Source organism: Eumetopias jubatus, unplaced genomic scaffold (assembly GCF_037043125.1).
Source record: "Eumetopias jubatus isolate StellerSeaLion01/CBP00866 unplaced genomic scaffold, mEumJub1_p1.0 scaffold_1, whole genome shotgun sequence".
Taxonomy (NCBI): Eukaryota; Metazoa; Chordata; class Mammalia; order Carnivora; family Otariidae; genus Eumetopias; species Eumetopias jubatus.
In genome coordinates, this window is record NW_028274807.1 from 213,352,933 (window position 1) to 213,370,132 (window position 17,200).

The 17,200-nt window shown below is 44.8% G+C and overlaps 1 protein-coding gene across 1 annotated transcript; it reads left to right on the forward strand.

Annotated features, from left to right (window-relative positions):
* Positions 1 to 15,987: 15,987 nt before the first annotated feature.
* Positions 15,988 to 16,927, forward strand: OR2Z1 (olfactory receptor family 2 subfamily Z member 1). Its single transcript, XM_028093127.2, is given in 2 exon segments — positions 15,988 to 16,482; positions 16,484 to 16,927. Coding segments are annotated over 2 exon segments (939 nt in total).
* Positions 16,928 to 17,200: the final 273 nt, after the last annotated feature.

Genomic DNA, 17,200 nt, shown 5'->3' on the forward strand with positions numbered 1-17,200 from the left:
CCCCGGGATCATGACTCCAGCCAAAGGCAGACGCTTAACCGATTGAGCCACCCAGGTGCCCCTGGTAATTCTATTTTTTAAAAAAGATTTTATTTATTTATTTGACAGAGACACAGCGAGAGAGGGAATACAAGCAGGGGGAGTGGGAGAGGGAGAAGCAGGCTTCCCACCAAGCAGGGAGCCCGATGCGGGGCTCGATCCCAGGACCCTGGGATCCTGACCTGAGCCAAAGGCAGACGCTTAACGACTGAGCCACCCAGGTGCCCCTCCCCTGGTGTTTTTAATGATAATCATTTACAATATACAGGTGTATCAAATCAACACATTGTACACCTTAAACTCACACAATGTTAAATGTCAATTACATCAGTAAAGGTGGGGTGGGGAAGTTCACGGACTCTTGTAAATAGCTGAGTAAATGAATATTTCCAAAAACATGTATGAGATCGCACACAAAATTGGTTAAAAACTCTGGCCAGGATTAAATCTGGACACAACTGGAAAATGAAGCCTTCTTACTTCCATATTCCTGTGACATATTCAGCACAGGTGCTGGCAATTTCTATCACTACACACACACACACACACACACACACACGCACACACACACACACACACTTATTTGTTTTAACCAACAGGCGATAACACCACCAGAAGTGGATTTTGAGGCAACTCTCCCAATCTGTTGTGGAACCTGCTGTCCTTAGTTGAGACAATTCCTTCCTCTCAAATGCACCCCCTTTTGGATGACGTGTGTGCAAGAAATGAATTCTGTCCCCATGAAACACCAACTCCTATCCCCTTCTCCAGACCCAGGCTCCCACCATCTTTCTATCTCTGTGGATGTGACCCTTCTAGGGACCTCCTAGACGTGGAATCCTACCGTATGTGTCCTTATGTGACTGGCTTATTTAAGTGAGCATAATGTCCTCAAAGTTCTTCCATGTTGGAGCAGGTGTCAGAATATTTTGAGGGACCATTATGTTCTTTTCCATAGTGGTTGCACCTTTTCACATTCCCACTAGCAAGGTAGAGCGTTCCAATTCCTCCACATTCTTAACACTTGTTTTTGCCTTTCCCCCTTTTTTATTTTTAATTACAGCTATTGTAATGAGTTGTGATAGAGTTTTAAGCATCTGCATGTTAGAAAGACATGTTTAGTTCAGACAGACTGTTACATAAAGAACTGAATAGGCGGTGTTCAGAGCCCAGCCTTTGGTATTGCTAGTCATGTAGCTGTGTGCAGAAGGGGAGTCACTTTCCATTATTCCCCCTCATTCAACACATCCGCAGAGATGGTCCCTTGACCTCCTGAAAGAGTATTTTGGTGAATTTAGTCTATAACCATTTAAGACAAAAATAATTTTTTTCCCTTTTAAAGAATCATCGTGGCAAGTGAGAGGGATGGTAGTTGATAGTTCGGGATGGGGGTCAGGTAAATTTTCACTGCATCATATGGTACTATGTTCATTTTTTTCTGATGGGGGAAATAAAGGCTCAGAGAGGTGAAGTAATTTGCCCAAAGTCACACAGCTGGGATGGCACAAGAGCAGGAATTGAACCCAGATCTCTGAGATACTGCAGTGGCTGAGTGCAGGTCTGGAAAACTGTGAGGTCTAAGATCCATCCAAAACAGTACAAATGGAGGCTGGGACTCTGTTGACCTCAGGTTCCTCTGTTGTTTCTGGCACATAATACTCCATTCTCGGATACCGCAGCAAACAGGACAGAGATCATCACCGAGTAGAGGCAACAAGGCAATGATGTGGTCAAGACCACAGATCTGGAGCCAGCTGCTGGGGTTAAACCTGGCTCCCCCACTTTAATAGTGAGGCAAACTACTAAATCTCTCTGTACCTCAGCTTCCCCATTAGCTAGTTAGAGGTAATAATAGTACTGACTTCAAAGGGCAGGTATGTGGATGGACGAGTTATCTGTGAAGTGTTTAAGTCAGTGGCTGGTACATCTTGCTTTGTGAAGGTTTACACAAATTGCAGGTATTGTGTGCTTCAGTAGTGTGTATGAGCAACCAGTAAGTGGAAATATCTGAACAACAGCTCTGCAGTGGAATTAGGGATTTAGATGGGCATTTCTCTTGAAAGGGCATTTTTTCCAGACTGCAGATCTTTGCACTGGGCTTATCTGAAATCTGCGTGGGCAGTGCCGCCTTCCACCTGGTCTGTGGTCCCCAGGAGTTGAGTTGTACAGCTTCCTGCCAAGAGAGGCCTTCCAAGACCACCAGCTTCTTTTTCTTTCTGCTAAGTCCTTGGCTCAGTTGCTCAGAGGTTCACATCCTTGGTTGCAGCTTAGGATCACCAGAGGAATTTAAAAAAGAATCCCCATGTTCTGGCTGCACCCCAGACTTGAATCAGAAACTCTGCAGATGGAGACCAAGAAGGAGTGATTGTTTAAAGCTCCCAGGAGACCTTAATGTGAAGCAAGTGGAGGCCCATTGGTCTGGGTCTTTAACATTCTCAAATTCTCCCTTCCTTCCTTCCTTCCTTCCTTCCTTCCTTCCTTCCTCCCTCCCTCCCTCCCTCCCTCCCTCCCTTCCTCCCTCCCTCCCTTCCTTCCTTCCTTCCTTCCCTCCCTCCCTCCCTTCCTTCCTTCCTCCCTCCCTCCTTTCCTCCCTCCCTCCCTCCCTTCCTTCCCTTTCTTTCCTTTCTTTCTCTCATTCTCAATTTCTTAATTCCCCCTGACCATCAGAAATGATGGACTGGGAGTCTGGGGTTGTGACACAGTTCTCTGGGATCAGCAGGTTCTCATGCTTAAATGTGTGTGAGAGTCTCTAGAAGGGCTTGTTAAAACACAGAGTTCTGGTCTTGCCCAGAGATTCTGATTCAGCAGGTCCAGGGCCCTGCAGAGAATCTGCATTCCTAACGAGCTTCCAGGTGATGCTGATGCTCCTGGTTGGCTGACTTCACTTTGAGGAGCATTGTCTGGAGCCTTGTGGACATCTGGGAGATGAAAGGAAAACTTCTCACAATAAAACTTATATATAAATGTTATCCAGCCATGAGGAAGAAGGAACTCCCACCATTTGTGCAACGTAGATGACACTTGAGAGCATTATGCTGAGTAAGTCAGAGAAAGACAAACACTGTGTGATCTTACTTATATGTGGACTCTAGCAAAGCCGAATTCATAGAAACAGAGAGTAGAGTGGTGGTTCCCAGGGGCTGTGGGGTGGGGGAAATGAGATGTTGGTCAAAGGGTACAAACTTCTAGTTATGAATAAGTTCTGAGGATCTCATGTACAGTAGTGACTATAGTTGACAATACTGCATATATACTTGAAAGCTGCTAGGAGACAAGATCTTCAACTTTTTCACCACAAAAATAGTGATTATGAGATGTGAAACATCTGGTGGTAACTATTTTGCAGTATGTAAGTGTATCCATCATTGTAGGCCTTGAACTTATACAATGTTGCATGTCAGTTATATCTCCATAAAGCTGGAAAAAATACAGTATAAAAGACATGACTCATACAGTGCTCCTATTTGTTCTCTTTCATCAACCATTCAAAACATAACCCTGTGTTATGTGTGATTCTGTTTAAAGACACGGTTAATATATATTATTGATCTTACTAACACCGAACTCACAGCCAACATCGTTATACCTCACGCCTGAATGAAGCTTGTCCAGCTCACGCATTTTCTCTGCAAGGCACCCCAAAATCTTCTTGTGCATGAGAACTCTAGGTAGCAGTGTGGCACAATGCTTCTGGCTGATTTAAACAGTGAAACCAGGGGCATACAGGACAAAAATGTGAAACCTGGGGCACTAAACAGACCATGAAAAGGGCACTTGCTTATGGTATGAGAGCACAACAAGAAGGCAGAGCATTGTGGGAACTCAGCTGGGAAGGAGCATGTAGGCAATTTAGATTTTTTTGCTGCTCCGTGCATGTCTGCAAATGACCATGAGAGTCCCAGCAGTATTGAGTTTGTGATTACAAATCAATTTATGTAGGTGAATTCTTAAATATGGACTCTGTGAATAATGGGGATTGGCTGTACATACACACACACAGAATCATATATATATGTGTGTGTATACACACACAGACACACACGCACACACAGAATCTCAAGTGCCTGTATGTATTCACCACACAACATAAGCAACAAAAACACAGCAAACACACTGGAAGCCCTCTGTGGATCTCCCCCCAGAGAGTATCATGTTGCTGAATTGGGGGTGTTTTTCACATGGGGAAATGCCACTTTTGCCGGGACGCGGCACATCTTTCTGGCTGTGTTGACATCAGCAACTCCATTCATTCTTCAGTCAGCAACGCTCACTCACTTGACCTGCAGTGTGACCTGAGCATTGCATTTTAAAAAGCTTGCAGGTGAGTCTGCTGTGTATTCAGTGCTGAGCACCACTGAGTACCTGAGCAGTCTTGCCATGAACCCTGGAGAACAAATAGGAATGCTGTATAGACCATGCCTTTTTATTCTATATTTCTGATGCTTTGACATCTTGAGGGCCCCCCTCCCAGGGCTAGCTGATTCCTAGAGATAGCACACACCTCACCTGCCAGTGCACCTTTCATGGGCAAACCAACGAATTCAGAGCCCACACTCCCTACCCCCTCCTCTGTGGGGATTTCACACTCAGGGCCACTGTTCCCCTCTGCTGATCCCCAGGGCCGGGTTCCAGACAACAAGGGATAGCCCCTGTGTCCCAGAGCCCACTGAAATTATTCAAACTAGCCAGTCCTAAGCCTGTATGCCCTGCATTGTCCACATTTCCCCCTCACTACCTGTGTCTCCTGCCTGACCCTAGTGCCTCTCTGAGGGGCCCCCAATAGCATGCCACAACCCCTCCTCTTGGGAACTGTAACAAGCTAGCTTTTCAATGGTACTGCTCTCCTAACCTGTTGGCCTCACCTGCTCAGATCATAATAAACCTGTATCTTAAAACAGACTCCTTTGCTCATCCTTTTGCTTGGAATGCTCAGTGGCGTTTGGATGGCCCTGCCCAGCACCTCTTGGTTATCCATGTGGTGCTCCCTCCACCATTCCTGTGGTTCATTAAGAGGTGAACATCATTGTTTTCTCATGCTCTCCTGGGACAAATTTGAGAAGCAGGGCACCTGACTCCCCTGCAATTAACTTTCTCTGCAGTAGAAAGGAGAAGCTGGAAGAGGCTTTTGATGTAATACCTTCCCCTGGAACCGCCATCCCTTGACAGTTGGTTCATCACTGCTCAGATGAAGAAGGAGCTGGTGGACTAAGTGGGGAGTGACACATTCCAGGGAGGTTTATCAGGAGTCACTGTGAGATGGGGAGAGCTATGCGTCTGTCTCTCTGGGTCTGCTCATAGCCCTAGCTCAGTGGGCTTCAGAGCAAGGTAGGGAAGGAACCAGCACGAGATGTGTTTTTTTACCTTTGTCTCGTGCAAACTGGATGCATAGCACTATGAAGGGCCAGGGCCCATTTTCCCAGCCTGCGGACCAAATATCTGGATACTTGACACCATTTTTGTGGGTTAAGTCCTTGACAGTGTGTGGTTTTTGGTGAGGTAGGCTCTCCAGGTATGATGGAACCAGTTCCACTGTCTGTGTGGGACACACAGACCTTTATGCAGGTGTTGCTGTATCAGCAGGTGAGTTTTGGCCAGGTATGTTGGTAAGAAACAATCTTTTTCTGTTTTGAGGTTCTTTTTGAATCCTAAACCTTCACATTTATGTAAATATCCTCTCAAAACTTTCAAACATATAAAATTTTCTATCAGTTTAATCTTGAAGAAACCTCTTTTGGAGGTTGACCTGCTTCTGGCTGAGGTGGCTGAGAGCTGTCATCCTAGGATCCCCCTTCATCATCATTCTAGGGATACTCTTTCAGGTTGAATCCTCTGTTTCTTCTCTTTAGGTTGATGGCTCATTTAGGTGGGACACATGCTCCCTGAGTGAGTGCAGTGGAGACAGATTGGAAGAAAAACCTATCAGGTCTAAAAAAAATGTTATTTAATCTTATACTTACATGGTTATTTGACTAGCTATAGAATTCTAGGTCCCAACTAATTTTCTCAGAGCATTTTAAAACATCGCTCCATTGCATTCTAACATTTGGTGTTCCTGTTGAAGAGTTCAAGGCCACCCTAGAGGGGCACCTTGGTGGCTCAGTTGGTTAAGCATCTGTCTTCGGCTCAGGTTATGATCCTGGAGTCCTGGGATTGAGCCCCGCATTGGGCTCTCTGCTCAGCGGGGAGTCTGCTTCTCCCTCTACCACTCCCCCTGCTTGTGCTTGCTCTCTCTCTCTCAAATAAGTAAACTGGGTGTTATATGAAAACAATGAATTGTGGATCACTACATCAAAAACTAATGATGTATGGTGACTAACATAACATAATAAAATAAAATAAAAAAACTAAAAAAATGAGAGATGTTCAAGGCCATTCTCATTCTTGACTTTTCCAGGAAAACTGTTTTCTCTCTCTGAGAATTGATAGGGTACATTCTCTTGTTTATTCTGATGAGCAATTTTCAATCTTGAAATTCACAACTTTCATTCAGGGAAATTTTCTTGCCCCATATTTCCATACTTATGAGATGTCTATTTTTTAAAAAGGATTTTATTTATTTATTTGTCAGAGAGAGAGAGCATGCACAAGCAGGGGGAGCGGCAGGCAGAGGGAGAAGCAGGCTCCCCGCTGAGCAAGGAGCCCAATGTGGGACTCAATCCCAGGATCCTGGGATCATGACCTGAGCCAAAGGCAGACACTTAACCGACGGAGCCACCCAGGTATCCCTGAAATGCCTATTGTTTTGAGGTTGGGCCATCTGTTTTGATTCTCTGATTTATTTACCACTTCTCTATTGTTTTTCTCTGTGCCTTTTTGTTGTTTTGTGATATTTTCCTACATTTTATATTTTAATCCTCTTGTTTTTCATTTCTCCTAACATTAAAAAATTCTAACATCTTTTTGTTCTTTTTTTTTAAGATTATTTATTTATTTATTTGACAGGGAGAGAGAGACAGCGAGAGCAGAAACACAAAGCCGGGGGCGTGGGAGAGGGAGAAGCAGGCCTCCCGCCGAGCAGGGAGCCCGATGCGGGGCTCGATCCCAGGACGCTGGGATCATGACCCGAGCTGAAGGCAGACGCTTAACGACTGAGCCACCCAGGTGCCCCTAACATCTTTTTGTTCTTTAAAGAAAAAAATCTTTTTCTTGCTTCACAGATACTGTCTTTTTAGTTATACCTCTGAGTTCTAGTCAGTTATAGCTCTAAAGTTACTAAGAGTTTCTTTTTTCGTTTCTTCTTCCCTCAGTCTGTTTTCTCCCAAGTGCTTTCATTTTCAGTGCGACTGTTGTGGTCTCTGTCTCTTGTGTGAGATACTGTTTGGTTAATTGGGTAAAAAGGTGATTGGAAGCTCTGTGGACATGAGTTAGTTTTGTTTATACTTTGGTTTTCTATTTAGGGTAATCTGGTTGGGCTGTTTCCTTGGGATTTTCTTAGTGGTAGTTTTTGTTTTGTTTTATTTTGTTGTTGTTTGTGCTTATCTTTTGTTTTGTTTTCTTTTTTTGGACTGGTTGATTCCCAAAAAAAGCTCTCTTACAGAAGCCAGTCCTTTGGATAGCTACCCCAAATGTTGGATGAATGCTCTAATTCTTTCCCTCCAGAGGAAACCAGGATTTGGGTTTTGTGCCCCACTTGCTCTGTGCTGAGGTGGGTAAAGGTCTGTGGCCAGTGAGAGCATGCTTTCCAAATCATCACCTTTGTTTTCAGTGGCTCCCAATCTGGAGCACCTTCCCATCAGTGCTCAGACTCAGGCAAGACAGAAACCAGTCCCTCAGGCAGCCCCTCAAGACATTAGAACTTTGGATTACAGTCCAGTCCAGTCCTTTCCTTCCCTTCTCAGGGACAAGCCAGGAGCTGGGGGCTTCCTCCTGTTGTGTGGTGCTGTCATGGGGGAGATATTATGGGGAGAAGGTGCCATGTACTTTCCTATTGGCTTTGATGCAGCTGGCCTCATGCTCAATTAGGGTGCAGTAGCCCCTCAACTAGTCTCTGGATTTTTCACAAAGGGAATCGATCCCTGTGCTGTTGAACCAGTGTGTCCATGTGGGAAAGAAAGTCTGGGGCTTCCTATTCCACCATTTTGTTGATGTTGCAGCTAATCTTCTCTGAGTATAAGGACCCCAGTCATATTGGATTAGAGCCCACCCCAATGACCTCATTTCAACTTAATTACTCCTTTAAAGACCCTATCTGTAATGACAATCATGTTCTGAGGTCCTGGGGCATTAGAATTTCAACATGAATTTTAAGGAGATATGATTCAGCCTATAACCATGCTACAACATGGATGGACCTCTAAAACGTTATGCTAAGTAAAAGAATTCAGACACAAAATGTCACATATTATATGATTCTACTGATATGAAATAGGTAAAATTTGTGGGTACAGATAGCAGATTGGTGGTTGCCAGAGTCTGGGGTAATGGGAGTGACTGTTTCATGAGCATGGAGTCTCCTTGGGAGGATGAAAATGTTTGGGAACTAGATTGAGGTGATGGGTACATGACACTGTGAATGTACTAAATTCCACACAGAATTGTACACTTCAAAATGGTTAACTTTAGGTTTATGTGAATTTCATCTCAATAAAAAAGTGTGTGTGTGTTTATGGGCATAAAAAGAGATAAAGCAAGGTGGCTAAAGAATAACAATTGGTGAAAGGTATATGGATGTTCCTTCCACTTTTCTGTAGGTTTAAAATTTTTTGAGTAAAAAGTTAGAAAAACTGAGAAAAGACTTGCTGTTTTATTATTAGTTTCTAGCAATTTCCATAATTTTAGCCTTTTGTCCTCCAAAGACAAGAAGTGATGATGGCTTGTCAGCAAAAAAGGGCAAATTAAGTCAATTCAAAAAACAACTAAAAGTGAGTTGATTCAAGAAAAACACAGGTATATTCTGCAGACTGTCTATCAGACCACCTGGTTAATCTTTTCCCAGCAGAATGCAAAGTCTCTTGGTGTTAATGCCCAAACTTCATAAAATGTATGTATCTCTCAGTATAATGTTTTCTGGCTCATGGTTACACAGGGGAGGTTTATATTTCCATCAAGCGAAATACAAGATTTTAAAGAAAACAACGTATAGAGAAAGTGTGCCAACTGATAACCAAGGAGAGTGTGCATCTCATGTATTGCCAATGCCAAGAGAGGTTATCCTAGCATCTTACTCAATGTGAGTCATTCTCTGCTGTTGTGTGCTTGTGCTGAACTTGCTTTCCCAGCACTTTCTACATTTTGGCAAAAGCAAAGGTCAGTGTTCTACAGTGAGTCTTCAAAGAGTTGAGGGAATGAAAGAAATCTTGGAAAAAGAAGCGATAGAGAAATATGACTTCACACCAAATAACTGTAAACAAATATGTTCATTTTGCATAAGCTTTTTACTGGTTCTAGCTACAGTTCAGGAAATTGGTTGAAAGTTTGGGGTTGATGTAAAATACAACTTTTCCCATTTAAAATAATGGTAAATAGAGTCCCAGTTGACAGTTTAATGTTCATCTCATTTTCAGGAATGGATAACTAATGCTCAATAGGAGACACCTGTTAAAATAAGGTGGCACACAGAGATGGCAAAAAATAAGAAGGTGGTATGCAAAGGATTAATATTTGGGGCACACATCTAGAGTAATAATAATTTCTTTGCCATCTTTTTCTCTCCCCCTGTTCTTTAGAACAACATGGCCCAGCCATAAATAACTTTAAGCATGGCTTGTTCCATCCATCCATCCACCCATCCATCCATCCATCCATCCATCCATCCATCCATCCTTGATGCAGTTCAACATGCTAGATGTTGAGGATTCAAGACCCACTCCCTACTATTCCATATCTTGATTTCTTTTTCCCAACTCCTCTCTGCTCCAGCCCTTCCTGTTCAATAAACATCCATGTGTCCATGTGCTTTAGGTACCGGTGATACAGAAATGAATAATAGCAGGAGCCTTGCTCTCAAGGAACTCATGGCCTATGTCAGTGTTACTCAAAGTGTAGTCCATGAACTGGTATTGGCCCTTGAGGAGAAAAGGACCTTGAAACAGGCTATAAATTAACAATATTGCTAAGCTTTAGTTCAACTGATATGTCTTCCAGAGCAAGACTTTCTCAATTAAGGAAGCAGTGTGTTGAATAACTTTCCGACGCAAGCTTCTTATCTCCAAGCAGACTGTCACAACTGCTTTGAGTACTGGTCTAGAATCGGCTTGGAAAGATGTCATGGTGAATGTCAAATCCAATTTGTAAGGTCTAGCTGTATGGTGTGCTGAGCTGAGAAGCTCCACACATGCTCAGAAGTAGAAAGCCATGAGACCAATTGCTAATGTGTGCCATGGGCTTGGGAGTAGAGTGTGGTGTCATGGCACAAGGAATTTGCTGGTAGCTGCCTACTATATATCAAGTCCTTAACATATGTCATTATTCCTGCTTCCGTTCTGCTTCCACCTGGTTGTCACCTGTCTGACTCAGCTTTGGTTTCAGCAACGCTCTTGGTAATTCACTCAGCCTTGGGGGACTTGCCTGTGATTTCCTGCTGTGGGCAACTGCTTAGGGTAGACTGGCTCTCTGGTCTCTGCCCTTCCCCCTGACTCCGGCTGTGAACGTATAATATGCTCACAGGCACTAGACCATCTACTTTTGGACCATTGCATCTCCCAAGTTTTGGAGGCCCCTAAAGAAAGGAGTCTAGAGGAAGAAATATCACAACCCAGGGAAGCTGCCTCCTAGCTGTTTTACCACCATTCCTGCCTCATTATTTAACTCAGAAGAAATCTCCTGGACATTTTTTTTTTTTTTTGAGCAAGGATCCATTTGCAGCAATGGATTCCCTCATCTCCTCCTCCTCCTAATTAGATCCAAACAAAAAGACTTGGACATCTCTCACATTCATTTATCCACATCAGTGCTGCTCATCCTTCCTGTAGTTGAGAGATGAGTAAATGTTTTTCCACAACCTCCAGCGACAAAATATCAGGGGCTCGAGGCTCCCACTGCAACTAATTTTCTCCCTTGCCGAAAGGGAGACGCAGAGGGGTTTCTTGTGCAACAGGTCTCCCTGGAGCCCCCATCCCCAGATGATGACATCTATCCCTGCAAAAATAGAGGCAGCACTGGTTCAACCCTTGATGCTGGAATCCAGGGAGGTTTTTACCAGGGACTCTTCTTGGATGAGGGGTGTTGAGAAAGCTCCTTCACTCTACCCACAGACCCTGGTGAGTGGGGGCGAGAACATGGAACCCAGGCTTGTGGGGATATTGGGGGTCCAGGCATGATTTAGAGATTAGACATTAGTGGCAGGATGGGTCTGAGGAACTGGTGATATCATTTCCCATAGACGAGCTAGGTTGACAGGTATTGAGTGGAAGGATGAATTCTTGTCCCCCTCTTTGCACATTTGCCCACCTCCAGGCAGTTGTCTTTTTTTACCGAATGCTTAATCTTTCCTTGTCTGTCTTCACTGCTGTGAACCCAAGGCCAGTTCTCTAGACAGCAGAGGGTCATCCATGTTCATGTTCAATCCATGTTGAAGGTCATCTCATGTTGACCTTCCATAAAAGCATTTGGAAGCAGCCACACATGGGCACCTGACCTTGGTCAAGGGGCTGGTACCAGAACAACCCATCTGGCAGGGGTTGGGGGCACCTTCAGCTTCCCTCCTGAGGACCGGCCATCCACAACAGTGATCCCCCAGAGGAGTTCTCAGTTCTGACCTCCTGGATACAGGAGCTAAGCACTGACTACAAGAAAGAGGCAGCGTCCAGGGATGTACTGTTTCCAAATCCTAGCCTATCCTCTCAGTAGCTGTGTGAGTTTAGGTAAGTCACATACCCGTCCTTAGCCCATTTGTCAGTAACATTAGTTCCAACCAAAATATTGCTTCCCTTACAGAACGTATTCACTCAGCAACTATTTATTGAGCAAGCTCTGCTGTGGATCCTTCAGCTGGTGTGGTTGGAGGTGAGTATTAAACAATATAAATGATAATGTCCTGCAAACTGTCATTTGATTAGGCAGGTAACCAAGGGCCCAGATCACACCTAGTCATGGTGGAGAAATATGAAAGTTGTATGGGCAACGGGAAGTGAACAATGCCAGTGTCCTTTCCCTGGTCACTTGGCATCAACAAAGGGACCCTCAGCCCCAAGTTTGGCATTACTGAGGATAATGGGAAAGAAAGTGGTAAAATTGCATGTTGGAAACTTGGCCAAAGGTGCTTCTATTCAACCCAGAAGAAAAGTATGGATTTAGGAGTCACAGATGATTCAGCCCAGGTTTGAGTGAGTTGTGGATAGCTCTGCCCAGCTCTGCCTGTCTAACTTGCAGGTTGGGGAGGTTGGATGGATGGCAGTCCTTTTCCAAAAGAGGTCTTGATGGGAAAGAGTTTGTCAAAAGCTCAGGACACAAGGGGATCACAACCAGACTCTCCAGCCACTGAGGAACTGCTGGCTAGAGATCCCAAAAACCCAGGCGTTTGTATAACAGGGGGAACACTTGGGCATCCCAGAAGGAAAGGCAAATTTGGGGGCATATAGGACTGAGTATATGAACATCTGCAACAAATCCTGAAATGTCTACTACAGTGTTTGGGGGAGTGTGCAGAATGTCAAGGGAGAAACAGACACTTTAGAATCAGATTCCTATTTTGTTCAAATTTTGGCTGTTACTTCTTTGCTGGGTGGTACTGGGCAAGTCACTACACTTCTCTGAACCTATGTCCTCTCATCCAAAAAATACAGATAAATAATGCCTACCCATAGATTTTTTTATTGTGGTAAAATATACAGAACAAAATTTACAATTTTGACCGCTTTTGAGTGTATTGTTCATGTTATTAAGTATATTCACATTGTTGTGCAACCATCTCTACCATCCATCTCCAGGACTTGAAGATTATAGTGTTAAGCATGTAAAACACTTAGCCAGATACCTTCTGCACAGTCAATACTCAGTTGGTGTCAGCTTCTTCAGGGTGGTGATGTGTGAGTGGACAGAGAAAGACCAGGTTCATTTGGACACTTAACTAGCTCTTGACAGGAGCCTGTGGTAAAAGCTATTTCACTGGTGGGGATACTTGGTGTTTGGGGGGATTAATTGTCTATAAGATGGCAGGAAATTGCAAGAATTATTATTTTTTCCTGTATGGAGATGTGGAAATGGTAAGGTACTCCCAGGATTTATGCTGGGTCTGAGCTCAATCCAATCTAAGAATAAACATCTGGAAGAGGAATTGTGTAAAACCTGTGCAGGTTACAATTGCCCTGTCTCTAAACCAGAGGTTCTCAACTGTGGATGATTCCACCTCACTAGGCACATCTGGCCACATGTGGAACCAGTTCTGGTTTCCATGATGAGGGGCAGTGGTTGGGGGTTGCTGTGCTATCTAGTGGGTTGAAGCCGGGGATGTTGCTAAACTTCGTACAATGCAAAGGACATTTTCCCATGACAAAAAATTATCTGTCCTCAGATAATGCCACAGTGGAAAAACCCTGTTGTAAGGCAATGGATCTGGGGATGAATGGGGTTTTGAAGACTCTGCTAAGGGATCTTAGAGGCCAGAAAAAGGGCAGGTGGGTTTTTACACAGTATGGATGAGGGCATCAGAGCAACACTAAAGAAGATGCCAGAGCTGGACAGGGTCAGGCTTGACCATGGAAGAGGCCACAGTGTTGAATATCTATAACAATTTTATAATTTATAGATATTGTGCATAATTATATGAATTGTATTTATTATGTATAATAATTTACAATTTATTGAGCACCTGCTACGTCAGTGCTTAACATTCATCCTTTTTTTAAAAAAATTTTTATTTGTTTATTTGAGAGAGAGGGTGAGCGTGAGCGGGAGGAGGGAGAGAATCTCAAGCAGACCCTGTGCTGAGTGTGGAGCCCGATGCCAGGCTCCATCCCAGCACCCTGAGATCATGACCTGAGCTGAAACCAAGAGCTGAACGCTCATCTGACTGAGCCACCTAGGTGCCCCAACATTCATCCTTTTATTTAATTTCCACAGTTATGCCTTGACACATATTTCTGCCACTCACTTTACGGGTGAGAAAACTGAGGTTAAGCAGCTACACAATGTCATGCTGCTACAAAGTAGTTGAGCTGGGATCCAAGCTCATTTTAATCTGACCTCTGGATACACCCTCCTAATCACAAATCATATGTGCTCCATTTCTTTGGCCTGGAACAACTTTCCTTCCTCTGGCTGCCTGTAAAACTCCTACCTGATCTTCAAAACCCAGCTCCAATGCTCCTTCCTCTCTGAAGCCCTCTCTGACACCACCCCATCCCCTGGGTACCTACAGCATTGTGCATGTGTCTCTATTATATTGCTGATTAGATTATTCTGAAATGATTTGATCAATGCTGCTTTCCCTCTCAAACTCTAACTTCTATAACCACAGGACTATTGTCTTACTTCCTAATACCATTGACTGACTTTAAAGAAAATGCTGCCAATGAGGCAGCCCATTTCATTTTTGGTTGGATTTCACTGTTAGAGAGTTCTTCTTTAGGGTGAACCACCCAGATGGCCTCACTAAAATTCACTTTCCAGTAGCGTGAGGCAGTTGGTTCTGGTGCATCCCTCTCACAGTAGCTCTTCAGATTCTGAGGGCATGGGTCATCTGTCTATGCCCAGTGGTGTTTCCAGCCATTTCCTACAGAACATCTTATTCACTTCCTTCACTTCCCTCTGTCACAAAGATCTTGTCCATTTATCTCCTCGCTTGTCATCAATATCCTGATGGAGAATGTGGGGTACAGGGAGTGGGGACCTTGCCTAGGGTGATTCACCTCTGAATGTCTTATGCCCAGACCAGCTTGTAACTAATTTTATTGAATGCATGGGTGAATGGTAGGTTGGGAGCTAGGATGTGATAGGAAAATCAGGATGGTGGATAATTAACAGCTTGAAGGCCTTCTGAGTGAGGATGGCAGCTTTAGGACAAAGAGCTCCAGTGAGGCCTTCAGTAGAATCCACTTGCCCTTTAATGGCCAGTCTTGTTGCTTTTCTAATTACCTGCAGTTGGCAACAGACATTCTTTTGGTCTTGCATTGTCCACTGTTGGGAGTTGTGGATGGTGCATGGTATTCCAGGGCAAGCTGGATTTTCCTGGGGGCTTAGAGGTTGCCAAGAGAATTAAGTTCCCAAATATAAATGTGTAGCTCCCTCTGGCCCATGGTCATCTTTCTTGGCCAACTCATTCATCCGGGCAATATTTGTTAGAGACAATCTTCTAGGCCTGGTACCTTACTTGAAATTGAGTCTGACTGCTCACAGGTTCACTCTTCATCCAACACAACAAAGTCACCAATAATTGCTGAGCTCACTGACAACTGTCCTTCCCCACCCAACCCGAGGCCATTTCATCCCCAACCTGCTGTCACCCATAGCCACCCTTTTTGACGCACACTCCCTAGATTCATATCCTCAATGTGACCCTGTATAGGCTCATAATTAATTTCTCTTTCTTTCAGATTCTCATCCAGGCACTTGGACCTAGGCCTTTCTCTGTTTTCTTCCTTGATTTATTGCTTCGTCTTCATCATCCTCTATTTTACCTCCCTGCCTTTTTGGACTCTCACCTCTGCTTTGGACCCAGGACCATTAGGAGGAGAGGTATTCAAATATTCTACTGGAGCTAAGTTACTGTCTTTGACTGGGACTTCAATGTTTGGACCTCAAGAGTCAGTGGGTAGCTCTTCACTGGGGTATGGCCAAGTATCTTGTTCAGAGATGCAAGCTGCTGCTCTCCCTTCCCATGCCTATGACAGACATCACTAATTGATCATGGCATTTCTAACTGCTGATTCTAGCTGTGACTTCATAATACTTCTCCAGGCAGCCACTACCAAGGGATGACAATTGGCACGTGGGTCGAAACTCAGTTGCAGTTGGTCTTATTCCTGCCTGCATTTGGTCTCTTTCATGCAGCAAAAGTAAGTTGTGTAAAACATGGGGGATGTGAATCAATCAGTGACCTCTGACTTCATTCTGGTGGGCCTCTTCAGTCACTCAGGGTCACGTCAGCTACTCTTCTCCTTGGTGGCTGCCACGTTTACCATGGGCCTCCTGGGCAACACCATTCTGCTTGTCCTGATCTTCCTGGACTCCAGGCTCCACACACCCATGTACTTTCTGCTCAACCAGCTCTCTCTGTTTGTTGTTGGGTTTCCCCTGGTCACCATCCCCAAGATGGCATCCCACTTCCTGCAGGGAGAAGGTTCCATCTCCTTCGGGGGTTGTGCAGCTCAAATATTCTTCCTGACCCTGATGGGCATGGCTGAGGGCATCCTGTTGGCCCTCATGTCCTATGACTGCTATGTTGCTGTGTGTCACCCTCTGCAGTATCCTGTGCTCATGAGGCACCAGGTGTGCCTGCTCATGGTGGGCTTCTCCTGGCTGGCAGGTGTGCTCAACGCCTCCATCCAGACCTCCATCACTCTGCACTTTCCCCTACTGTGCCTCCCGCGTCGTGGACCACTTCTGCGAGGTGCCAGCCCTGCTGAAGCTGTCCTGTGCAGACACCTCAGCCTGCGAGTTGGCGCTGTCCACCTTGGGGGTGCTGATCCTTGTGCTTTCCCTTTCCCTCATTGCCATCTCCTATGGCCACGTTTTGGGGGCCATTATACACATGCACTCAGAGGAGGCCCGAAACAAGGCCTTCACCACCTGTTCCTCGCACATCACAGTAGTGGGACTCTTTTATGGTGTAGTTGTGTTCATGTACGTGGTGCCGGGTGCTTACCATAGCCCACCCCAGGACAACGTGGTCTCCCTATTCTACAGCCTTGCCACCCTTACTCTCAACCCCCTTATCTACAGTCCGAGGAACTGGGAGGTGCTGATGGCTTTGGCCAAAGTGCTCAGCAGAGCTGGGCTCAGGCCAAAGTGATGACCACACAGGGGGTTGCTGGCGTGATCCTAGTGGTCCTTCATTCCCTCCATTTCCCCAAAGCACCAATTTGTGGTGCAGCCATTAAGGCCTTATATTCAAGGCTGAGTGTCTGTCCAGCTTCTTCAGATCCCTTGACTAGTTGGGTTAGTGTTTTCTCCCATGGACTTGTGGAAAGCAAGGGTAGCAGTCCCCGTCACTTTTAGTATATTTCCCACTGTTCTTTAGTACTATTTACATGAATGGAAGGCCCTGCTTTGTAAAGCTGAAATC